This window comes from Notechis scutatus, chromosome 2 (assembly GCF_049901735.1).
Source record: "Notechis scutatus isolate UNSWTSFEM ecotype Mainland chromosome 2, rNotScu1.2, whole genome shotgun sequence".
In the NCBI taxonomy this organism is placed as follows: Eukaryota; Metazoa; Chordata; class Lepidosauria; order Squamata; family Elapidae; genus Notechis; species Notechis scutatus.
In genome coordinates this window covers 249,709,746-249,736,835 of record NC_142010.1, presented here as the reverse complement: position 1 = coordinate 249,736,835, position 27,090 = coordinate 249,709,746, and the positions used below count along the sequence as shown (strand labels likewise).

The 27,090-nt window shown below is 36.2% G+C and overlaps 1 protein-coding gene and 1 non-coding gene across 5 annotated transcripts in view; both read right to left on the bottom strand.

The window, feature by feature from the left end:
* ZFR (zinc finger RNA binding protein) overlaps positions 1 to 27,090 on the bottom strand; it is a 44,297-nt gene that overhangs the window by 15,100 nt on the left and 2,107 nt on the right. For 2 of the 4 annotated variants that reach the window (XR_015748264.1, XM_087958539.1), the window contains exons 3-14: positions 20,757 to 21,039; positions 18,902 to 19,040; positions 16,919 to 17,137; positions 15,556 to 15,803; positions 13,392 to 13,583; positions 12,957 to 13,251; positions 11,619 to 11,812; positions 9,705 to 9,824; positions 8,875 to 9,020; positions 8,509 to 8,671; positions 4,992 to 5,197; positions 2,780 to 2,930 (exon numbers count right to left, since the gene is read on the bottom strand). Coding sequence is in view for 2 of the 4 variants with exons in the window: in XM_087958539.1 (XP_087814665.1) it covers positions 2,780 to 2,930; positions 4,992 to 5,197; positions 8,509 to 8,671; positions 8,875 to 9,020; positions 9,705 to 9,824; positions 11,619 to 11,812; positions 12,957 to 13,251; positions 13,392 to 13,583; positions 15,556 to 15,803; positions 16,919 to 17,137; positions 18,902 to 19,040; positions 20,757 to 21,039 (2,356 nt within the window). In the remaining 2 variants the exon portion in view is untranslated. The remainder of the gene's footprint in view (positions 1 to 2,779; positions 2,931 to 4,991; positions 5,198 to 8,508; positions 8,672 to 8,874; positions 9,021 to 9,704; positions 9,825 to 11,618; positions 11,813 to 12,956; positions 13,252 to 13,391; positions 13,584 to 15,555; positions 15,804 to 16,918; positions 17,138 to 18,901; positions 19,041 to 20,756; positions 21,040 to 27,090) is intronic. The other 2 variants (XR_015748265.1, XM_026666380.2) reach the window with 1 other exon arrangement.
* On the bottom strand, positions 22,039 to 22,179 carry LOC113411435 (small nucleolar RNA SNORA66). Its single transcript, XR_003370785.2, has one exon. It is a non-coding gene; the product is annotated as a small nucleolar RNA SNORA66 (small nucleolar RNA).

Below are 27,090 nucleotides of genomic sequence, written 5' to 3'. Positions count from 1 at the left end.
CCATGTATGAGTTGGGCAGCCACATAAATGTGTTTAAAAAATAATACCCCTCCCCCCATCAAGACTGTTCCATGGCTTCATGTGCACTAGAATTCACTGACTTGAACCCTAAGTTCTGTATAGGATCCAAGTATCTGTGATGTACAAAACGGTACCCAACCTGGGTTCCTGTTGATATATCTGGGAATTGCAATCAGGAAATACTTGGAGAGCACCCAGCTGGAAGAGGAGTTTGTTGTATTTGATTGCAATGTTCCATCCATCCATCCACCCACCCATTTACTACAGTCAAGCCCATACAACTGAGCAAGATCAAGGAAGCAAGAATTATACAGATTTCAGTAAGCTACTGTATATTTTATGCTAGCCTGGGGAAAATATTAAATTTTGGAAACTCTAATGAGATCTTCTCAGCTTCCTTTCCATTTTGGGCTAAACTGCTATTTACGACAAGCTGTTAAATGTCTTTCCTGTTATTTCATGATTGTTTACATTGATTCTCTTCTCCATTCCTTTTCCAGGCTCCCAACAATCTCTCATATATTTAATTTATATAGCCACCCACCTCACATATGTGACTGGACAAATAACAAAATAGATAAAAACAAACAGAATACATAATATAAAATAAAAACACAGGGCAGCTGAACTTCATAAAATAACCATCAAAAAAGTCAAGAGACGGACTCCATCGTGCTTCTGAGTGAGGTTTCAGACCACAGCACAAAACCAAATTTGGGGGCCTCAAATTTTGGGGGATTTAATCTCAAGCAGAATGACATTTCACAGGGTGGGCAGAAAAAGCCCTCTCCCCAAGTCCCACCAGCCAGCATTCCTTAGCCTTTGGAAATAAACATTACCAGTTTTTTTTCAGAAGTATGTATGTTATGTATGTTATGTGTATGTGTATGTATATGTAGTCTTTGCTTAATGAAAGTAACTGGGACTGCAGTTTTCATTGTTAGGATATGTAGTAGTAAAGCATGACTGCATTGCTTAGTGGCTGCAATCCTGGTGGTTCTTATTACCGTCATTAAGTGACAATGGCTTGTCCTTAAGAAAGTACCTCCTTGCAACTTCTTGCCAGCTTCGAACAACCAAAGGCAGTAGGGAAGTCAGCAGGAAGTTGGAAGTCCCAAGTAGACCAAGAGGCAAGTTAAGTGGTGCATGTGAGAATTTTCAGGATCAGAGGTAGCTGCTGTATATTCATGTGGTCAGCAGTATATGCAAGTGATTTCAGGCCCCAGAGATGGCTGCTGGCAGGTGAGGGAAGGTCTGTGAGTGGCTGCAGTGTGCACATGAGTGTTATTGGCCTCAGGTGGTTGCTGCTGGAAGAGGGAGATTTGCCTGATCAACTTATGATCTTCCCTACCAGCTTCCCTATTGACTTTCTTTGTGGAAAGCTGAAACGAAAATCTGCAAATGGTGATGACAGTGGGATACTGCAATCTTTGTAAATGCGGCTGGTTACCAAGCGCACAAATTGCAATAGCAATAGCACTTACACTTATATACCTCTTCACAGTGCTTTACAGCCCTGTCTAAGCAGAGTCAGCCTATTGCCCCCAACAGCCTCATTTTACTGGCTTTGGAAGGATGGAAGGCTGAGTCAACCTTGAGCCGGTGAGAATTGAACTGCTGGCTGTTGGCAGAATTAGCTTGCAATATTACATTCTAACCATTAGGCCACCATGGCAATTATGTGGTCACAGATGTGGTGTGACAGCCAGAACTCATTCATAAGTACTGCACCATCACACCCACGTTTAATGAAATGTTCAGTTAACAAGGACTACCTCTAGCTTGACTAAAAACCCTGACATTGTAATACATGTGTTCAATTGTTTAAAATTTCTGCTTTCTCTTTACAGCTAATTAGCATACTCTCCCTTTTGGACTGACACAATTTGTTCTAATTTCTATTCAATGTAATAAAGTCAATCCATTGCAAATGTAATAATCCACCAGAATAAAGATGAGCTCCACATGATTCCCTATAGAGAGAAATGTCTTGCTTCCTATCTTCAAAGAAAAAATATTAATTGCACTATAAATAATGCACATTGTTTTTTGTTTTTTAACCTTGGCCTCTCCTCCAATTTTAAAGCAGTAACACAAACTTATATTTTAAACTTATTTAAAGATTTATCATGCATTTGCTTCAAATATATATACTGAAACATATTAAGTAGATATAATTGTTGATCAAATATGGAGTAAATAATTCCCTTTAATACTCAACTTCGGTACTTATAATCTTACAAGTATATAGCATTACTTCAAAGTAAGATACTTATGGATATTAAATTATAAATTACAAAAAAGCACCTCTCTTTTTTTATGACCTATGGAATGTTGAAGGTAGCACTGGAGATGGGAAGATGGAGGAAAAGGGAGAGGAAAAATTAGATATTAGGCAAGAAGTGGCTATTGGTCTTCTTAAGACCCAATATATTTATAGTATAATGGAAAGAAGATGATCACTTCAAGGTTAAAAAACTCTCCTGAAGTATATGTCTTCTCATTCAAAAGCAGAGTGAAAGAAAATTGAAGAACACTTTACAGTTGCCACTTTCTAGAACTTTAGGTTATTCATATCCTCTACTCCAACAAATACTACAGATCTTGCTGGACATAGCCTCTTTTCTGCTATAATAGCTTCTGTTTGAAAATTAGCTCATAATTAATTTACCTGCTTTAAAATAAAAAAAGGGATTCATTTACTGTCAGAACCTTCAATCTTTATAAAAGTGCAAACCAAAGTTAACACCATACATACGGCAAGTTGCTTGGGTAGACTTTCAGCAATGCGACTCAATAAAGTTTTAGTTGGTTTCTCAGCACAGAGCAAGACAAGGTTGACATTTCGGTCCCCCCGAAGAAGCAAACCTTTAGCCAATACTCCTACTCGTAGGACTCCTTTCAAAGCTCTGCAAAAAAAAATTAAGCTTCCATTAGAAGAAAAGTATAACTTATTTTCATTGTCATTCTAGTTTAAGAAAATATTCATATAGCAAGCAATAAAGGTCCAGTAGGTATCATATTTTTGATCAGGGTAGGCAACATTTTTTGCATCATATTTTATGTGATATGTTAAGGTCCACATTCTAAAACTGGACATGACAGAGAATTAGTGAGCTAGATTAAGAGATGTGGAAAGGAAAAAACAGAAAGACATCTATTACTGAATGCATTAAATAATAACTTTAAAATAAATCTTGTCTTCAGGAATAGTCTGCCTGATACTGCCTGAAATCCAAATATAAGGCATTATAGACAAGATAGCACTCATATTTTTGCTCCCATATACATTGTTTCTTAAAATGGAAGATATTATTCAGAACCATACATAACAAATACAACATATTTTACCAAGAAATGGGACATTTGAAAAGGTGAGGAAAATATAATTTAAAACAATATTTCAAAATAATTTAAAATGTAACCTATTGAGTTAATCCATCTTAAATTGTTATCACTCTAAATATTTAATTTGTCAATTATTTCTTGCTTTCAATTCATTATTTCTTTCAATTAATGCTTAAAAATATTATACAATATTTTTGCTTCCAGGTGGCATGCTGATGAAATTTAGCCCCATGTGAGCAACAACTCTCTTTTGAAGTTATTCAAATTGTTGGATTTTATTGCATGGCAGTAAATTCCATAGTTTAATTACAGTATATGATGTATGAAAGAATACCTTTATTTTTCGGATGCAAAAAGCTTGACTTTGAAACTAAGAGGAATCAATCAATAAAGAGGTGAATGACAAGGTAGATATTTTTGGCATTGTTCTTCTACATTAGTCCGGTGACAAAACATCGAACAAGGAAACATATGCCAAACTGTTTTTAGATTGCAAATATCTACTGCACTGCTGGGATCACTTTTTATCTGATCAAGAGAATTGCAGATGAAAGACAAGGAGGTCCTTCCTGGCGGTTTGTCCAAGAAAAAAAATGTTCCACTAGCATTAGCCCTTGTGTTATCACAGCAACTGGAACTGGAATTTCTGTTGCTAAGTGATGAAGTTGTGAAGCATGATGTCACAAGACCATATTGCTTAGCAACAGCACAGTCCTTGCTGTTGTAATCCCCAGGATCAAGTTGTAAGCATTTAGCATGTCAGCCCTCCCAGGTAAACCAGACAGGAAACATGACTAGTTGAGCTAATTTCACCATATTGTAAGGTTACATTAATAGAATGTTGTAAGTCTGAAGGTAACACTTTCCTACCATCATTTTAAACTGCTTGATCAATTAGGACAAATCCTTCCTAAATTTCTTCTCTGACCATTAAGCCACTGTGGCTCAATCCTATCTGATTGTTTCAGAGGCAGCATCTGTTACCCTTGTCACCCAAGGTCATCCACACATTTCATTATACAGGAAGGAGTCCCAGGCAAAAAGGCTGATAGGCAATTGGGTGCATGGTGTGTGGAGTACTGTGGATAGGTGCTCAGAAGATTGGGGTGATGGGGGTACCACAGGGTGATCAGGGATACTACAAATAAGCACTCTGGAAGATGGACAGGTGAAAAAAACAGTAAGATCGAGTGCAATTTTCAACTTCCTTCTAGCTTCCCCATTGACTTTGCTTGAGGGAAGCTGGCAGGGAATACTGCTTGTAATTATAAGCATGTTACTCTCTATCTGGATTGTGCTCATGTGTGTGTAGTTGATGCTGCCGTAGCTGCAACTTCATAGATCAGCCACAATTCCCCTTTGGTCAGTGCTGTCATAATTTTGAATGGTTGCTGAATGAACAGTCCTAACCTACACTCTGACCCCAGAAACCAAGATGTTTAGTCACAGGCCTTGGAATAGTAAACAAGAATCAGGACAGCAGGCTCAGAATAAGATCTGAATGATGTTGTGATCTCACACAAATATGGTTCTGTTTTATATTATCTGGCATGCTCAACATGGCTGATAGTAACTTTCAAAATAAAAGAAATGATTATACTGAATGATTAAGAAAAACAAACCTGTCTTTATTGCCTTCTTTTTTATCATCTCCTTCCTTTGCCTTGTTTTTCTCATTATCAGTCATGTTATCTGATACAAGTTTCAAAGCACGTTCAGTGATAGAAACTATCTTTTGGACTGCCTGGAGTTCCTCCTCAGTTGGATAGATAGCTGCATGTTTGGTCATCACATAACGGTCATCGGAGGAGTCAGGTCGACGTAATGGCTACAAAGACAAATTAATTCTTAAGTTCAGTTAGTTTCCCAAATAGTTGTGCTTTACTACTTTTGAATATCTGCTATTCCCTTCAAATATTGTCTTGCTCTTCAGAAGAACAGATCAAGAAGGCTTGTATAGTCTTAAAAATAGTTGGTGTAAGTCTTCCACATAAACCATAATGTGACTGAATAACTGGAATTAGATTCTAGTTTAAAACAAAAACAAAAAACAAAATTAAAGAGTTAGAGCTTATTTCTTCTTTGGATATATTTTTGGTGTAAATGAAAGAAAAATCAAGCTTAAGTTCTACTTATTTCAAGCCGGTAGCCTACATTTCAAGTGATTGTGGTAACAACTATAACAGGAGAAAATTTAATTATGTCAGTCTAATTTTATTTGTGAAATGCTTGTACTTCTAATTAAGATAGTCTATGAATAGAGCTTTACTTTAGGTGGCAACACCAACCAACCATGGCTCACCCTAGAAAAGCTGAACAGGATTAGCCTTGGCTAACTGCATAGGAGATCAAAAGGAAATCCAAGGTCTGAGAACACAAAGACACTGAAAAACATCTGTAACAAAGGAAAAGCAAGCTACTTTCACATTGTGAAAACGAACTGGACATTTATATGTAATCAATCTTGACTTGACAGAAACCTTTAAAAAAATCTATACAATAGATGAGGTTTTGATAGATGAAAAGTGTCATGCCCGTTAGAATCTGACTCCAAGGGAGAGGAGGAACAGCCAACAGGGAGTGGGAGTGTGGCTCTGGAGGTTGTGGAGGAAACTGGGTAAGGGCACAGGCCGACTGGGCATTCAGAGGAAGACCCAGGCCCATTCCCTCTTTATCTTAGGGCACGCAGGGAGGAACAGATAAGGAAGAAATGTGAATGGCATGGTCTACGGGGGAGGAAAGGGCCTTGATCCCCTTCATGGGCTGCAGAAGTGAGGGCTGTTTAACAGGACAAACTGCGCATGAGCCAGTGCTGGAAGCAAAGCATGAAAATATTTCTAGTCTGTCAGTTCTCATCTAAGTTCTGGCTTTTGATATCTGTGGACATCTTCAAGCCCTTATCCTGCCTTGTCTCATTAATTTTTCAGTTCTTTGTTGTTGTTGTTTTTCTATTTATAATTTATATGTATTTTGAGTTTGAATGGAAGTTCTTCCTTTTCGCAACTGTTTGTGGGGGAGTTTTTTCTCCAGTCAATAATAATTGGACCTTTAAAGCCAAGTTGAAGGAATTAAAGGGACTTCACCTATTTGGTGACTTTGTTGCTTTTGTATCCCACCCTGGATCATCACAAAAAGTCTATTACTAAATGTTCAGTGTGTTTTGTAAGTTGAATCTATACCTGTCAGAGTTTGACAACAATGAGTTCAAAGGAGCTCAGATGTAAACATATGATAGGAATCATTCTACAAAAACATTTTCAAATTGGCAATCTTCATTTTTACAAAACAGTTTCTTACAAATGAATTGTAATCTGTTAATTTACCAGAAGATTACTGTTTAATATTTTTGCCTGTACAAAACTATGTGCCAGTAAACTAGTCATAGGGCAATTAAGATCAATTTAAAGACAATTAAGCGTATTGAAGTTGTGGAATAAATCAGTCACCATGCTATCAAATAATGAAGATTTAGCACAATTTTAATACATTTACAATACATTGGTTTGTGAGGATAAGATTTCAGAGTGGAAGACCTAGTTTGGCATCGGGCTAGAAATTGAGTTCTAGTCCTGCCTCAGGCAAAAAACCAGCTGGATGACCTTGGGCCAGTCACTGACTCTCTGTGCTAGGAAGGAAGTAGTGGGAAACCACTAAAATCTTGGCAAGAAAACTGCAAAGAGTAGTTCATGCAGAAATCAGCACTGATTCAAAGGCACATGTGTGTGTGTGTGTGTGTGCGCACATCTACATACATCACTGACATAAAAGATGAATTCAGAATTAGATAAAAGTTTGATAGCCAAGCTGCAGTGCATTCTGAATCTCCCTCTCTTCAATGTCTGTGATAGAGTGAAGGAAACAGACAAAACTGATAGTTTTCATTAATGAACCATTATAACCAAATTGATTCCTAGCAAATATTATGTCTGTTATGGATACTGTATAAGCAATTACTTGAGGCATAGTATTGATTTTATTTGAAGTATATAGACAGGGGTTATTCTAAAGCAGGGGTTGGCAACCTGCGGCTCTGGAGCCGCATCCCTCTGCTGCAGAGAGAAGCGGGCAATGCTGCTGCTGTTGCCACCTGCATGGCCTGCCTGTTGCTCTTGCAGCGCCTTGCGCAGGACAGTGAAATTTAGCATGCTTCACAATGGGGGAGACGGGGTCCCTTCCTCCTCCTGGAGCTCATTATGACACAGAGCCACAATGTGATCTTGCCCCACTCGCCCGGCAACAGCAGCAGCCGCGACACGGATAGGGCCAGAGTCTCAGGGTCAAGAGCAGGTCATGCGTCTCCCTGAGAGATTGAGGCACAGCCAGCACCAACAAAGGCCAGAAGTAGCCGCCCGCCATGTCCTGCTGCAGTCTGTCGGGCAGAAAGACCCAGCTAGAGATGAGGTGCTGGAGAGACAGAGCAAGAGAAAGACACACACACACACACAGAGAAGAGATAGACCAGGGGGCGAGGAGAGATATGAACAACAGACCCGTCAGGTGTGGCAAGAGGTGGCTGAGAGGGGCAAATAATTTAACAACTGGCTGGGTAGGTGTGGCTGGGGGGGTCATGTGACCGGGTGGGAGGAAGTGATGTCAAGTTGGCCACAGCCATCCAGTCACACTGGTTGTTAAATTATTGGCTCCCCGTGTTTTCTTTTCTGTGGAAAATGGGTTCAAATGGCTCTTTGAGTGTTTAAGGTTGCAGACCCCTGTTCTAACGGATTTACATTCTTTGCGAATTGAACTCCTGGATCTTTGCACTTAAATTACTATTCAATGCATCAACTAAATGAGGTCCTGGAACTCAGCAGTGGCAAAATGCAATATCTGTCTCTCTGTACACTCTGAGGAAAAGTGGATTTTATAATAGCATTCTGATAGTTGTATATACAAGCAATTTAAGTGGTTGCAGCAAGCTACTAAACTACCTTGATCTGTTCTCATGAGCCAGAACAAAATACAGTTGAAGTGTTACAAAAGTTAGGCACTATTACATAGTAATGCTTCTTTGCTAAAGTAAGCATTTATGTAACATTTGTTCAAAGATCCTCCAATAAGAAACAATTTAAAACAAATGCAGAACAGTTATACAAAGAGTTGGTATCAAACATGTTGAGTTTTAAGTAAATAAATACTCACAGTTGGTCCCTGTGGCTGTGGTGGCATTCCTGGTCTAACACCAAGTAATCCAAGAGGGCCTGGAGGACCATGGGGATATCCTCCATCAGGTATTCTACGACGATCGTCCCAGTGATGCTGCTCATCTTCCATCCTCCTCCAGTACATGTCTTCCTCATAGCGTCTGAAGTATACAAACCAAATCTCAATATATCAACTGTATATGACTCTGTGTGTGTGTGTGTACACCTAACTATGAAGGATTCTTTCTTTTTGAAAAGAAGAGATTCTTATCAGTTCAATATGATCCATGAAGGATTCCTTCACACACAAAAATTATACATGTTCAAATGAGTATAAATCTTGAAAATCTAGCTGGGATATTACCTCATTTCCATTCTCCATCGTTCTTCTTCTTCACGCCTTCTCCAATATTCTTCTTTTTGCATTTGTTTTCTCATCTTTTCTTCTTGTATCTTTCTTGCCCGAATGCTAGGTTTCACTTCTACTTGTAAGTCTGGATTTACTTTTTTCTGTTTTAAATGTGAAGATTTTGAATACATTTATCTAAGACTACTTTGTTTTTGTGCATAGAGTGATAGATACGATTCAATATGATGTACCATCCTACCTACTTTTGTGGCTTTAGAGTAAAAAATATAGTTTATTCTAAATCCTAATTCTATATAGTACAATATGCCATATTTTGAATGTATTTCATTAAAATAATCCTAGTCAAAATATTCTAAAGGGGCTATTTTGTTTTAAGCTTATATGAAGTTTTGTTTGTTTTGTTCTGAATATGCCCTAGAAAGCTTCTATATTAGAAATAAAAAACATTTCTAAGAAATTAGCAATAAAAATGCTTAGATTTTTGAATGAATTACATTTCATGATTAAATAATTTCTTCTTAGATGCTGCCCACCCTCCTGTCTTTCAGAACTATTGATATCTCACTGTAATAATCTTGTATTGTTAAAGAGTAAATAAAAACTGAATATGCATCAGTTTGTAATGATAGCAAGTATTTGAAACAAAGGATGCTATTTCAAGTTGCTGGTTCTAAAGTCTACTTGTATGAAGTCTTACAATATACAGCAAAACATATTTTCAATTAATGTGCATGTATTCTGAAAACATAATACAAATCAATCTCTATTATGTAAGGCTTCTACAATTCCTATATTTATTTATAATCTCCATAGTAGACTTTCACCTTATATTGTAACCGATGTCGCCTTCCTTTTAAATGCATCTCCTTAGCATTAGGATCATTAAAGCTACATTCACAAAGTTTGCAATGGAAACGAATCACTTTTCCTTCATCATTCCGAACCTTTGCAAAAAAGAAAATGTAGTTATCAGCTGCAGTTATCAGCTACAGCAACTTCTTATCATGAGATAACAAGCCTGAATCAAACATTTTCAAGGTAACAATAGAGTTCAAGGACCCCCTACTAGCCCAGAAGGGAGAAATCTATCAACACAAAACTGTCTTCCTCTGCAAAATACAAAAAGCATTTCTACTTTTTTAATCAGTCTGTTTAATAATATACATCAATCTTCAGTCTGCTGAATGATATAGGGCCAGTAGCACTTTCCAGGTAAGGTAATTTGATTCCTCTGTTATAGATTTTGTTGCTTTTTAAGGCGGAATTCAATGTAAATTATCCAGAATCATCCTTTCAAGTAATATAGAAATAACACAATTCAGCTGGGGTTTTTTTGTTCCTAACAACAGAGACACTTTAACTTATGCTAACCCATTTCTATCAATACAACTTTGAATGATGGCAGTTATTTAAGAAACCTAAATGGCAAACTAGTTTCTTTTTCCTGTCTTAATGTTAATATTCAATTACACTAAACAGATACAAATGCAGCAGAGTAATATTTCTGACACATTAATGTAAAATGCAACTATTACCACAAATGTGAACGATACGAAAATATTACTGTATCTGTACTGTACAATTTAAGAACAAAAATCTATTACTAGACTGTCTAACATTGCACCATTTTTCAATTTTAAAAGTCAAAAACTCTACCATATTTCAGTATATACCGTGTTTCCCCAAAAAGAAGACCCAATCTTATTTTCTTTTGACTCCTGAAAAAACGGCTAGGGCTTTTTTTGGGGTCTATTACTGACTCACTTCGCAGTGGTGGCACCGACAGCTGCACCCAGCAGGAGCCCACTGCTGGCCCACTTCTTCTGAGGCCACTCTCATGTGTTGCTCCCAGCCTCTGTTTTGCTGTCAAAGCCTTCGGAAAGCCCTCTGCAGCTGAAAAATGGACTCCGGATTGACGCGCGCAGTGCCCCTGGCTTCCATTTCACCTTCAGAGGCTTTTCAGAAGGCATGTGTAGCTGATAAAAGAGCTCCGGATCGATCGGAAGCTCTGGTATCAGCTGCAGAGCACTTTCCGGAAGCCTTTGACAGCAAAACAGAGGCCAGGGGCAACATGTGCGTCAATCCGGACCTTGTTTCTTGTTTGCAGAGGGCTTTCTGGAAGCCTCTCACGGTGAAACAGAGGCCAGGGGCAACACGCACAGGTGGTCACAGAAGTGGGCCTGCAAGGTGAGGCAGGTGTCGGGGTGCGCGAGGCCTGGTAAGTAGGACAATTCAACCCCCCCATCCTACCTTAATTTTTACCTGTGTGCCTCACCCCACCCCCTGCATCCCGGGGTGGGTGAGGTCTTAATTAGGGCTAAATTTTTTTTTTGGGGGGGGGGGGGGTAGGGCTTAATTTTAGTGCATGTGTTTAAAAACATGATAGGGCTTCTTTTCAGGGTGGGTTATGTTTTTGTGGAAACACGGTATACCAATGCATGTTGCCATGCATATGAATTCTGATTATTCAATTTTGAAAAATGCTCTGTATGTTAATCTTAAATTGCTAAGAATTCTTTTCTCAAATGCCAAATGCATTACAACTTATTTTTATGAAACTAGATCCAAATAAATAGGTGAAATTTAAGTAACAGTCAATAATAGCTCAGCTTTAAATATTATGATTCTGTAATTTCAATTCTGCAAATTTTAACACATTTATGCTAGCTAATATACCTTTGCTTAGCTTTGCTATGTGATATATCTGGATTTAATCAATATAGTTTTCACAATATTACCTCTTCTACATAGTCATGACCAACAGGTTGGACCTCGCTTTGCAAAGCAGCAAGAGATGTAGAAGTTACAGGTTCAGCAGAGGAATCTGGTTTAGCTTCCTGCATTTGCACTGTGGCAATAGGGGTAGTCTTGATATTTTCTACAGCTTTCATTTCATCCGCTTTGTTTCCTGTTGTCTGTAATTTATTGCCACCTAATATAAATTAGTATAAAAGGAAAATGACCATCACCTACAATAATCCTTCCTATAGTGCTTGTTTGCTTGGGTTGCCCTACAACATAGAAACTTGCATTCTGATTGTTCATTCTTAACTAGTTTTGTGCTTTTATACATTTATTCCAAATTATTTAAAGACTAAAAATTCATATATTTAAAAAATACAATAAAATAAATAAAAGAGTTGTTCAAACATCATTTATATCTATGTCAAGTGCTGCCCAAATGACACACATGAAGTCCATTACTCTGGAATCTCTTTTCTTGGCTGAGGATTACAACAGTTCTCATCAGTTCTATGGATTGAACAGCCTTCTGGAACTTGGTGCCCTCCAAATGTATAGCTTTATAAAGTTCTCGGCAATAGCCACATTGGCTGTGGAATTTTGGGGAAATTAATAAATAAGGGATGTAGATGAATAATTAAACCTTAAACAGTTCTACTGGGTTCTATCAGGACCTTGGAGAGCTCACTGCAGAGATGTAGAGGCTGGATCAACCCTCAAGGAGAGCAGTTATGAAGAGGACCCCGTGATCTTTAAGATCCATTGCTAATTACACATTCTAAACTTAACAAGACTGTAGAATTTAAAAAGTAAAATTAAAGTTGAGACTCCTACATAACTAAGACATATTAAGAAACTTTAGAAAGGTCAACTTTTAAGGCTATTAAATCTGGCATTTAATTAACATTTCAACACTTAATTAGCAATTTTGAAAATTATCAAGATTTCTGGAAAAGATATGAATGGAAAATATCTGTCCAATTAAAGAACTTCATTCAAAAATTCAACCACTAGCAGTTAAAAACAAAAACGATCTGTCTGCCTATTCAATCATGTCCGATTCTCAGAGACTGCCCGGATAAGTCCCTTCATGATTTTTCAGAAGTGGATTATCATTGCCTCGTTCCTAAGACTGAGAGAAAGTGACAGGCCCAAGGTCACCAAGCTGGTTTATGCCCAAGGCGGCATTAGAACTCATGATCTCCCAGTTTCTAGCCTGCTACCTTAACTCCCCTAAAACCAAAATGGTTCTCATATAAAATGTACTGCAATTTTATAGATACATATAAATGAATGTATAGTGTTAATATTTTTATAAATTTAACAATAAAGACCTCTATACTTGCCAACAAAGTTAATTTTGGGTGTAGATATCTTTTTTACAGCAATGTTAGTTGGAACTATTGTAGTTTTGTTGTTTGATGTTGTACTAAGTAGCACATTGGCAGAAGGAGTAAGGATTTTCACTGCCAAAGATGTAACGGAAGAATTCACAGTGTTGCTGCTAGTTGCGATATTTGAAGATACAGCTGCTGGCTTAGAAGATGATGTTGCTGATGTAGCCTGGGTGACAACATTTGGTTCAGTTGAAGGAATGGGTTTGCCAAGTTTAGTATGCAGCTTAACCACCTAAAACCAGTAATAAATAAAGTTAATAGATTATTTAACAGAAACGATAAACATGCACGGCTTATAGATTTATATTGCTAAATATGTAAAGTTGACTTAAAAAGTCTATCAAAAAAGAATTAAGAAGGGAAAAGGCCTACTTTTTGGTGTTTAGCTCCGCGAATATGAGCAGCATAAGCATCAGCTCCTGTGCAGGACACATCACAGAGCTCACAACGCAACTGGTTCTGAGTCCCACGAGAAGAAGCACTGTTACTAGTGGTGTTCTGAGATACTTTCAATGCTGCTTCTTTTTTTTTATGCTTCTGACCCTCCAAATGTTCTTTATAAGTCTAAAATATAAAACAAAAGAGATTAGTACATTTGTTATATTATCCCAAGTTTTATGTAAACAAGATGAGGCAATTCTTAGGTTTGCTTTTGAAAGGGTACAAAATTAGTATTATTATGTCATGATTTTTAATCTCCAAACTTGCTGAAATGTTCTAAAAAGAATTGCTGTTGTTCATGTAATTTCATTAGACAAGTTTGGATTTACATCTTATAGCAGGTAACCACCCGATCACTTAAGCTGGCAACATTAGCAATTGTTATTGTGAGAATGTGCCTATCCTAACCTTCATCAGAATGATAAAATTTGATTCCTAATAGCCTATATATCTGTAGTAAAACAGATTACTCATAGTTTTGTACAGTTTTATACATAGACACAAAAGCCAGTTTGATGTAGCAAAGGCATTAGGCTAGAAACTGGGGAACTGTGAGTTCTAGTTCCATCTTAAGTACAAAGCCAGCTGGGTGACCTTGGGCCAGTAATTTTCTCCCAGCTCTAGGAAGGAGCAAAGGACAAACCACTGCTGAAAAACCTTGCCCAAAAAACCCTGCAGGAGTTTATCTGAACATCAGACATGACTGAATGGAATTTACATCGAGATGCAACTTAGGAGAAGTTTGAAAGACTCCTGCACCTACTTTGCATGAATACTTGGATGGGCTTGGATACTTCTCTATTATAGAAAAAGCACTGTCATGCAAATTCCAGTCTTTCTGTTTCTTATTGTGGAAGAGGGCGCCTGGCAGTGAGATATACCAGAATAGTGCCACTAGAAAGCACCCATTCAATTAGTATCACTGAATATAGACTGACTTCAGGTTTATGGAAAGAAAATCTCTGTCCAAAATTACACCTTTGCCAAATGATATGAAATTATTTTTCTATCTGTTGATTAGGAACACAAGATATTGTAAAGTCTGAAGGCAGGTTCAGGTGGCTCTCCTTTTCTGGGGAGGGAAAGCTTATCAGTAGAGATAGGTCAACCAAGCATAAATATGCATCCAATGAGATGTGAAATGGGCCAAAAGTTAAGTGCTATCTTTGATGGCATTCTATAATGGAGTATAAGATTTCCATAAAACCCTGGTGTGTATCATAACATTTTTGTTGTTCTGGGCAATTATAAAGACAAGGCAATTATATAAGGCAATTATAAAGACAATTGATAGAAATCTTAATATTTGTTTGAAGGTGGCATGTAGATAATTTGGAGCACATGCTGTATGTGGAAGTTTGTATTCTTGATCTCTAGCAGCAAAAAGAGAAAATGGAAATCTTGATGCAAGATATGTATGACCATTTATGCTCAAGTTTCCTATGCATTACTGATAAGCCCTTTCCTTTAATTTCAGTTTCAATTAAATGTGCTTCAATGCCTCTTTAAGCAGATTCTTCTGTTTAAACAAGCCTGTGATTACAAGCTGAGTGCATGTTTCGGTTTTTTATAAAAGTTAAGTCCTAGTTGCAATATCCAAGGACACTGTTCTAGCAAGAAATTAGATACATCTGACATCTGCTATAAAGAACACAACTTTGGCCAGTTTATTTATCTTCTCTTGCTTCCTTTAGTTCTGAAATATAAACCAGAGAAGCTGCTTTGAACAAGATACAGTGGTTAAAGGAGTCTGGAAACCAATCAAAACTATAAACCTGCAGTACTTTGTCATGCAATGAAATCAGAGCTTAATCTAAGTTTTAATAGCAGATTCTGCTTAAACAAAAGCATTCCAGAATAGTGTGCATTTTGTTCTGCATATCAACAAGTCTCATGGTGTAGATGAAGCAAGCTTGATGAAGTTGTTCAGATTATGTGAGAAACGCCTTGAATACAATTACTATTTGTACTAAAGAGAAAATTTGTAATTTATTGCAACTGAAAGAGCCCTGAAGACTCTAACTTCTTTAACCTCCTTGAATACTTCCAATATATAGTTTCATTTAAAGTTCAGTGAAAAAAAAGTTACTGATACCTGTGGTCCAGCACAGCTGATCTTACAAACATCACAATAGTGGATCTGTGGTGGTTTAGGAGGCTGTTTTGGTTTCAGTTGTTTATTTTGGAATGGTGCCTTTTTAGTAAAGGTGGTCCCTGTCCAGGCAGCTGTTGCAGCGGCAGCCGCTGCCGCCGCCGCTACTTGTTTTTGCTGCTGCTGCTGCTGTTGATAGTAAGATGATGCAGCTGAATACACTGCAGCTTCATAACCCGAGTAAGATGTACCTTTAAACAACAGAAAATTCAGGTCACATTTGTGAGGGATACAACCCACAATTCATCTTTTAAGGAGGGTTTCAGAATTAACATAGCATTTGTTAAGATAGGTTTCATCTTTAAAAGAGTGTTTCAACATGAATATAGTACAAAAAGATCGGTAATTTATTTATCAAATTTGTAAGCCACCTGACTCTCAATGACCTTGGGTCACTCATAACAACTAAGACAAGGGGAATAACTGATACTGCATATAGGCAAGCTACTTTACAACAGGGCAGAGAGGAGTGACTTGCACTATAATACAAAATCAATAACATCTACAACATAATAGCATCCAGAGCATCAGTTGCTGCTCTCAATCTGAACATCTTCCAAATATAGACTTTATTTCTTGGAATTCTGCAGACATTTCTGAGAAAACTGAGTTGAACTCTATACAACTAGACAATTTACTGTTACTCTTGAGATAGGATGGGAAGGGGTAATTCTGAAGGATTAAAGATTACAATTTGTCTGTTCCATCCTTATATATTGACCTCCTATTATCCTGTTTCCAGCACTGTTTCATTCAGGAATTTTCACATCATTATGTGTACCAGTATAACTTTTAACAGATAGACATGCCATATTTGGTAAGGCAATCTGAAATTGGCTTGTTTTTACCAAGTCATATCAGGGCCAAAACTAATCTAAAAGTTGCAATCCCATAATTATCTCAAAAGTAGCCCTGCCACAATCCAACTCACTTTTTAATAACTATGCACAGGATTAAGCTGCTTAATATAAATATTCCAATGTAATTTGAATGTAAAATCTAGGTTTTTTACAAAAGTCAGAAATAGTAGAACCTCTGGTCACAAACACTATGACCATGACCAAATTGGGTTCCAACCAAAAAATTCACATTTTTTTTTTCCACAGGCAATTTCCCCTTCTGCACCATTTTTTTTTTGTAAGTGCCAAATTTCCAAAATTAAGTTCAAGTCACGACCAAAGTTATGAAATGAATTATGGTCGTGACCAGAGGTTCTATTGTATGTCAATGCTATATTTTTATAGCTCTGACGTCTCCATTATATACACCTGACAAATCATTTCTGTCCTGTTTAAGCGTTACTCACCGGAATATGTAACTGCTGTTGTACTATACGTGGCACTTTGGGTATATGAGGGAACCACAGTCGCTGCAGCAGCAACAGGTTGCACAGTGGAAGATACTGGATATATAGAGAACGTAGTAGTAGCTGGACTCGGAGTGGCTGGTTTTATGGCTGTTACCTGTCGAGTTTGCTGGGCTTGAGTGTACTGAGTAGCTCCTTGGCTGTAACCAGCCTTTGGAGCTAGGTAAGAGCAGGAAAAAAATTACACATTAAAATTAAGAATTATCCAAGCTGTAATATTAAAAAGCAATTTCCTTTTTTATCTTATTTTATTAACATAACAATAAGAGTACAAATCCTACCCTATCTTTAAGTTCCAATTAATATATATTTTATAACATTTTAATTTAAGAGCACACCTTTCAGAAAAAGAAATTCCCTGCTACAAAGTAGCACAGGCACAACTGCAGAAAAGGCTGATGTCCTGTGGTTTAAAAGTTTGCATGGCTGAAGATTTTATTGTACTGTACTTGTCAATCAGATCCCAAAATATCCAAGAAACAATATAAAGTTTGTAACTAGTACTTTTTAATATATCTTACTTAATAGTTAACCTATTTGCAGTAACATTTTTTGTTTAGCAAAGCATATAATTTGATTATACTGACTTAAGGTTAGGATGACATATTAGTTTTATTAATAAACTTGAATCCTCTGAAAATTATCAGCACAGCACTACACTAATGAACTGATCTGCTGAAAAAGACTGAATGAACTACTTTGGTCATAATATATCTTAAATTCACTCAAGTGTCAATTAAGAGACTCCTAACTATTCCTCCTGAAAACATGAACATGTGAATGCTTACCACTTTCCGGGATATGCGCTCTGCCTAAGGAAGTTACAAACTTAATTTATGGAAATTTTAAAGTAGTAAAAAGTGGTCTAGGACTGTGCATTCGAACTGCTCTTTCTCTCGAGGAAGGCATAAATTATTACTTTGGTTCTGAGAATCTTTAGATTTTTTAAAATACTAACATAACTCTAATGTGACTGTTGCCATTTCAGCAACAACACACCTTTCAGCACTAGGGAAAGTGAAATGACCAGATACAACAGTGCTGATGTCCTCTTGGTCACTTCTACCAAGCAATGTCATCTGATGGGACCCAGGAAGTGTCCTTACTCCTTCACAGTTCCCACCCAGTGGAAGAGGCTTACCCCTGAGATTTAGATGATGCTGACCCTACTGGCCTTTTGTAAGATTCTTAAAATCTGGCTGCTCACTTGGGCACTAGGAGAAAGTTAAGTAAGCTCATTTCTAAAGGAGGAGGATAGCATACCGATTAGCATCCTGCTAATTTGTATTGCTCCTTTGACATGCACTTTTAATGATTGTTTTTGTTTGTACATGGCTCAGAGTCATCATGAGTTATATGGCTATACAAGGTGATGAAATCAATGAATAACTGAACCACTAAAACTTCTATTATTATAGACATGATGGCGCAGTGGTTAGAATAAAGTATTGCAGGCTAATTCTGTTGACTGCCAGCAGTTTGATTCTCAGCAGTTCAAGATTGACTCGGCCTTCCAAGGTTGGTAAAACAACGACCCAGATTGTTGGGGACAATATGCTGACTCTGTAAACTGCTTAGGGAAGGCTGTAAAGCACTGTGAAGTCTGTGCCATTGCTATTTGTCACATTTGTTAAGGCTACCCAATTCCCAAAAACTCTAAGTGCTTACAAAATATCAAATATATAATTAAAATATAGCTAAAATATAACAAAACCAAGCATAACTATCCAGAAAAGCCAACAATGTAATATTTTTAAAAATGACAAAGGCTTCACAGGTGTCCTAATCCCAGACTTATGCCCAAAGAGGTTAAGAAAGGAATTAGACACAGTCCCAAATCCCTGCAATAAACTATTATTTGGTTTTTAGAATGTTTAGACTTTTTAAAATTATAAGATAAAAACAAAAGGATTTGAAACTCACCTGTTTGATAATATGATTCAGCCACAGAAGGCTGTGGTTGGGCAGCAGCTGCCACTGCAGTCGCAGTTGGCTGCTGATAATATTGCTTGCTGTCATAAGCTACAGCTGGAGCAGTAGATCTAACATAAGAATAGGAGTCCTGAAGAAATATACAGGGGAAAAATGAAGACCCTGTATGTGGATTTCAGTTGTAAAGAAAATTAACTGCCATAATGGAATTTACATGAGGGAATCTTTACAGGCTCATGTGCTTCCTAAAAAAATACTTCTAAGGTTTGTGAAACTCTCCTAAAACTTCCTAAAACAGGAGGTTTTCCCTTTTGGAATGAACTTCGAATCCAAGACTAAATTTGGTTACTTTTCTTCTTTCAACTATTTTCCAACCCAATTTTATGCTTTAAAAACACAAGTAAACCATTGCTTTTTAAATAATTTAAGGATTATCCAGAGAGAAGGATAAGATGTCCTTGTATAAAATTTAAATTACATTAATTATCCTAGGATTTAAGCCATGGATTACTACTGAATCATTTTTATTATTTTAATCAATGTTTACTGCATAATCAATGCTGATTATGCAGTAAAGGTTCAGAACTTTTGAGAAAGCATACATTTCCTGAAAATATTAGACAAGGTAAATATAAGACTGAGTTCAAGATCTGGTAATGATATACTTCACTTCAACATTAATTCCCATTAAGACTGCTTAATACCAATCTTTCAATATTTTAAGCTACAAATTGAAATAATTGGTTAAAGTTTTGAAGGACATAATCAAACTTTTCGAGAATTATGTTTACTCTGTAAAAAGTCATTTCCCCCAAATTATATTTTTTCTTAATACACGAAGTTGCAACAGCTAGAACTTTAATATTGAACAAAAATAAGGGGAATACTAGGACAAATCTATACAAAACGTTTAAAAATCTTAACAATAGTGAGAATAAGCGACATACAAAATTTGTATCGATATATAATACAACTTTTCTCTGCTATAAAGTTTATATGCTCAAAAAAGATATTCTGAGGTTTATGTTTTTTAGTTACTTATTTAGAAATGTACGATATGCAAATTCCCAGGTAAATCTATATTACATATTTAACCATTAAATTAAAAAAGATATGAGGCTGAGAACTGACTCAAATTATATTGGATTCAGCAATGTGTAATTTGTTCCTTGTATTAAATTTTCCATGGTTTAATTTTGAGAAGTTCTTTAACGTTATACATTCAAAGAAAAAAACAGAGCTTTTCATTTTATTCCATACTTATCCAATTGCCCATTTTTAATAAGGAAAAACTGTTTTGATGTATATATTACACTAAGCCATGATATATTTTGTTTGGGCTTTGTACATTTTATGAATTTACCCACTGAAATTATAAAATACAGCACTATAGTTTAATATATAGTACAAATACAATTCTTGGTTAGGCAGTGTTGGACTTCAGAGTTTAGTGACTGTGGACTAGAGAACAGATTTCCTGACATTTCTATAGAAGACACCAGTCCTCATCAGAAATCATCTTGGTTAAAGATCAATCAGAAGTCAGGACACCTGGCTATAAAGATAGGAGTCCAATCAGTTCCTACTTCAGTAGCCTATGGTTCGTATAATAGACCATCTTACTTGTAAAGATTGCAGCCACAGTTGCTGGTAAAACATCAGGAAATCTGTTGTCTAGGCTACTAAATCTGAAGCCTGGTCACTAAATCTGAAGCCAAATACTGCCCCAAACAGGTACCAGCATAAAAGCCAACACAAGTAAATTCTTGGTTATTCAATAAATCATGGTTAAACAAAAAACTGAACTGCATCATTAGTGAATGATACTTTATCCATATATATTTACCTGGTAATTCTGTGTGGTGACTGGTGGAGGTGGTGGAGGAGCTTCCTGCTGTCTCTGTGTGTAACCATAATCAGTTGCTGTATGAGCTGTAGGGTATCCTCCATAGGCTGCAGCTGTTGCAGCAGCTGCAACAGCCACTGGAGCAGGCCTGGCTACTGCAACTGTTGCTGCTGCTGGAGCATAGGCTGCAGTAACTGTGTGGGCAGCTACAGGAGCCTGATGAACAGTGTAGCTTGCAACTGTAGTTGGATGGGAATAAGCTACACCCGAAGCCGGCTGTTGGCTGTAATAGGAAGAGGCCAAGAAATATCATTATGTAGTAATGAAACCTAATACCCAGCAAATATGCTCTTAAATTGTTAAAGTCTAAGTAAATCTGAGAACGGATAAACTAAATTAAAAATTCAGTATTATGGATCTACTGTACCTAACAAAGTACATATTAAGTGATATCACGAGCATCTATTAGTGCAAGTCTATCTACAAAAGGAACTGATTCCTAGTTATCTTTTAAAATTAGCTTCAGAGAATTGAATTTGAGAGGCGGAAATTCTAAAGGTTCAATTTATCAGGTGGAACTCACATAAATTACATTTTATTACAAGTATTTAGCTTCTAAAAAGCAATCACATATAATAAATTCATATTATACACCTGTACATTAACATCAAATTCATACTTTCTTTTTTTAGATTGAAAAATGCAGCTTTCCAAAAGGACTGAATGAGATACAATGGACAAACCTCACAGATTCATTCAGCTGAAATGTTTCAGATAAGCATCAAATTCATACAGTGTTGCAATTAATTCATTTTAACTGTGAACCATCAGGCGATTTGAGAATCATACAGCCTTCTACATTTAATAATTAATGAACAATAAATAATCCTGCACATAGGAATCTGCTCTTAATTTTTGTATAGAACTTGGTGGTTTTGGATTTAATAATACAACTAAGAATTAACTATTCAGTTCCAAGAATAAAATATTTATTTTCCTCAACAAATTTTGCAACTCCGACTAGCAGATTTGCAACTATACAATATAAATTCATTTAACCTTTTAATCTCAATCTACATCACATTATAAAAAAGTAATAAAAATGTGTACAAAGATCCTGACCACGTATCAGAATATAGTAAGTCATTATGCTGAATCTCCTAATACAGATTCACAGAATATCTTTATATTCCTTTTACAGTATTTAAGCATAACATGATGTATAATACCAAAATAAATTCAGTAAGAGAATATTTGCAGTGTTTTATTTAATAAAAATAAGTTTTGTTATAGCACAGAATGAGTAGCCTTAGTAATGTTTTTTTTCTCTAAGGCAGGCATGGTTCTGTTACCATTTTTGTTTTAGCAAATCTGTTCCCCTTGCTTCTGCAACATCATGCAGAGCCAGTGATCGAATTTGCAAGATCTTTCACTTTGAAATCCTTAAAACTCTTAAGTCTTTATTACCACTATGCTACTATTTAGACTTCGCCATTTCACTTACACTTTATCTTCCTGATTTTCTACCAAGGGATATATTGGCCATGGGCTATGTATGTGTAAGTAATGTTTTTATTTAATGATTCATTTTATTAAATTTATTAGACTATCTATTCTAAACAACCCTGCTTCTGTACCCTGGTATTAAAGTATGAGAGCTGTTGGGCAGCCTACAAACTGTATGTATGTATGTATATATATATATACATATATATTCTGTCTTTTAAGTTAAGATATGCAAGGTAACTACAGCATTTGATTAACAGATTCACAAGTGTTCCTGAAAGTTCTGTGTCCTATGGTGGCTACAAATATGTCTCTAGGTTCAATTCTAGTTACTGGTAGTTACTTTAAGGCATAGCATGGGGCCAAATTATTTGTAGACTGCTACACAGAATATGCCTTACATTGCTATTAGCAGTTAGAAATATGTATACCATCTCATGGAATACAATTGTAAGAAATAAAATGTTTATTCCTAAAAAGGCAAACATGTTTATTAATTTATACTTTGTGACCTTCCTTATTGGCTTCCAACAAGCGAAATCAATGGAGAATGGAGAATCCAGCAGGAAGCCGCAGGTTGCGGTCATGCAATGTCCTTGCTTAACAACAGTAAGGAGGAGTGCCAAAACTGCTACTGCTAAGCAGCATTGTCATGTGGTTTTTAAAATTATGATGTGTCACCTAACGATGGAGTTTCTGTCAGTCTCCCAAGTAGACCAGGCGGGAAACATGACAAAATAAGCTAAGTCTACTTTACCATAAGGCAGGGGTGTCAAACTCACATCGTCACAATGGCATCACGTGATATATTGGGACTTTCCCCCTTTGCTAAACCGGACATGGACGTGACCAGCACAAGACGCATCTGGCCTCTGGGCCAAGAGTTTGACAGCCCTGCAAAAAGGCTACATTAACAGAATCTTGTAAGATTTGAAAGTACAAATCTGCTGCCATTTCTTTTTACCTATTTAGTTAAGGTACATCCTAAGTTTCTTTCTCTACCAATTATTCAATTGCAGACTCTTCTCCCTTTTATTTGATCAGTACTCTCCTCAGCATCTATGTCCCCCACCCCTTACATTCTCACAGTTACATCTTCTGGTCCCAATTAGCAAAAACTATCTGTATTTAAACTTAGACTTGTAAACTAATCTATAAAAAAATTACCAAACTACTCTTAAATCACCATAATCCAGGAGAAAACTGATACTGTTTGCAAGAAATTTGATTCTACTCAGAAAAACCACAAATAGTAGAAACAAAGTATGCTTTTTTCATTCTTAGCTACCTGTAGAAATACAATTCGTAACAATGAACCCAGCAAAGCAACAATTTAGTTACTTACACACAATTCAGGAAGAATACAGCAATAATTAAAATAACTTCCTGCATTATTTCAGTCCTAATACATTTTGCATTTTGAGTTCTTGTATGAAAAATAAAGTACTATATATAATGTAGTAACAAGAGCAGTAACAAATTTAAAGCAACAATAAATCTATCTACCAAACAGGCAATTTTTTAAAAACATATTTCTTAGTCTTTGAAAATCTGCTTAATTATCTTTCCCATCCACCTACGGGGAGCAGAGATGGAATGAGAGCTTTTTGTTTCAATGGCTAATGCACTGTATCACCATGCTGCAAGAATGTAAAAGCAAACAAACAAGCCAATTGTGGGATCACCTGACCTTGAACCTTCCCTTTTTCCTTCAGCATAAGACAAAACAAAAGAACGAATTGTTAGATAATGCAAAATGTTCTGTGTGGGAGTAACTAGGCTCTTAAACATTTTTCTTCCCAGAAAGGGTTCTGCCAAACTTTCAAACTCTTTCCCTCCAGCAGCCATTTTATATTACCCTAAGAAGGCTTTACTGTGAGCTACTGAATGAAATTCTTACTCTGGTATAATTGCATGAAGAACTGTGATCTAGGGTTTCTAAGTAATTCTGAGGAATTCAAATTAGAAACTACCTGAGAAACAAAAAACCCTCAATCAAAATCAATAATTGTTTTCTACTGAGTACAAAATTCAGAATATTTACAGGTTGTCCTTGACTTATGACAATTGGAACAGAATCTGTCTTTGACAATGCAGTTGTTAAGCGAGATGCCTGCATAACAGCTTCACTCAAGTGGACACAATTCTAGTTACAGCTGTTAAGCGACGAAACAAGAGCTGCCTGCATTTCTTTCTGCCTCCCCCCCCCCCTAAAGCAGGCTGCAAAAATGAAGCTCAAATCTTCAGGATCTAAGCTTCATTTCTTCAGCCATTTGAAGGAGTTCCACTTGCCTCCTCGTGCAGAGAAGAACTCCTTTGAGGGGATGCAGAGACAGGGCTCTGATCCATGGGGCCTATATCTGTTTCTACAACCTTTTCCGAGGAATTCTCTTCCCTGCTGTATGTGGAAGAGCACTCGCCCACTGGGTAGGACAAATAATGCAGAATTGCAAAGGTGCAAGTTTGGTTTCTCCAGCCCAGCACACAGGTTTCTTTCCATACATGCATGGAGGGGAGGGGAAATTCTTCAGCAGGCAGCAGCCACTTGCAACCTTTTATGCCAGCTTCCCCACTGGCTTTCTGAGGAAGCTAGCAGAGAAGACTGAAATGATGATCACAAGATTGTGGGGTGCTTGGCAACTGGTTGCAAGTGCAAAGAGGTTGCCAAACACCCAGATCATGATCACATGACCACAATGGGGAGAAGGGTCAATGTTTTATGTTACGTGGTTTGATATTACATTATAAATTTGAACGATCATTAAATGACTGGTAAGTAAAGAACTATCTGTAGTGAGTTGATTAAACTGTCAGCATATCATTACATGACAAGGAGAATCTATTAATAGCAATTTTCTAGTAACTATGGAACTGGAAAAAGAATTTTGGGTTTGTACACTAATAAATGACACGTGCATTGGGAAGTTTTGCCAATCTGAAAATTCTGTTTTTAATATGAATGAAAAAAATATCCACTGGATTCTTATACATGGAACAGAATATTCATGTACTCGAAGATGTAAGTCTCTAATTTCTACAGAATTCCAAAGAAATTTCTTCCTTTTCTGTGAGAGAAACCAGATCAAAGGAAGTATACTGAAAGTTTTCCATATTATTTTTCAGAAATACAAAAGCAGCATTCTAATTTTAATGCCGGAATTCAAAGATGTGTGCAGAATGTTCCTTAATGTTCCTCGCTTTTATCCTTACGATCTATATTGACTGTTTCCCAGTATGATTTGATTGCTTATTGTACCCTATGACTATTATTAAGTGTTGTACCTTATGATTCTTGATGAATGTATCTTTTCTTTTATGTATACCGAGAGCATATTTGCACCAAGACAAATTCCTTGTGTGTCCAATCACACTTCTATTCTATTCTATTCTGTTCTGTTCTGTTGTTCTATTCAACACAGAACTTTTTTGTCCTCTCTTCCAAAGCCTTTCAAAAATCTATGAAAAGCAAAATTTCAAAGCAAAGAGGAAAACAAACAAAAATCCAGGATCTAGTTTTGGTCAGTTTGAATTCAATAATATGCCATAATTATGCTCAATAGTTGCAATTTGCTCCTTCTGCCACTAGGAGCAGCTAAGCCAAAGTGGTAATTATCAAGTAGCTTTACCTCCAAAGAGAAATTTCTAATTTGTCACTTCGCAAGCCAAGAATCATAACCCAAGAATAAATCCCAATTTGTTAAGTGAGTAATATACCAAGAAAACAGTTATAAAACTAATAATGTAACATGTTTTGTTTATTTTAACCAAATTATGATTTCCTAGTTATTTTAATTGTTGGTAATTAGAGGAAGCAACCAGAAGAAATTACTAGTGATTCATATTTATTAATTAGTAAAGGATTATCTTATTGCATAATCAACTATCCTCTATGTGAAGAAAAGCTGTTTTCAGACTCTCAGATTATTTTTAGCTAAAACATGCACTTTTAATACAGCCTGGAGTAAAACATGTGGAATAAAAATATAAAAGTAAATTTAAAAAATATGTGTTTACTGTAAATATTCCCAGGGTGAACTATTAAATATTATTTAAAACTTTCACTTCTAATACCTTATATTAGAAGTAAAAGTGTTATACTTCTAAAATCCATAAAACAGAAGTAAATTTGTAAACATTCAGTTAAAAAAAACTTACAAGGCAATTTCCTTTAATTTACCCCAAATTCAAATTTAATTTTTTTTTCAAATGTACATGAAGAAAACGGAATGAACTAAGGTGAAATTACTAATGCTATCATTGTATTTACCAACTACAACTTAAAATCATGATACTTTCATCTGACTAAAACTACATGGTCCAGAATTTTTTTCTAACAAAATGCCCTATTTCTTAAGCACAGGAGAGAGACTGACCACTACTGCATGTTCAAGATTTAGATATTGTAACTTTTCTTTCACTGTGGACATCAGATTTTAAAATATAATTTACTATAAGTAATTTCTTGGGTCTCTAGAAGTCAGTTTCAGACTTCACCTTACAAATTGCCCATAAGAATTCAGATAATCTCAATGAAGAGATTTTTTCTAAAATAACTAATGAAATTATATAATTATGCCAAATGTTTGCTTATGCATATTAATGTGTTATTTTAACACATTTTGGTTAGTTTATTTGCTCTTTAAATGCCACTGAATTAAGTTTTTTTTTCTTATTTTGTATTTTCTGCTTTGCTTCCCTATTTCACCTTTCTCTGTTTAGATGAGATTTAAATCAGAGGTTCAAGGTATGAAATCTTAATCTTTATAAAGATATTCATGTCTTTAGATATGGACATCAAAATATAGCTACAACTTTCAGAAAAAATCAT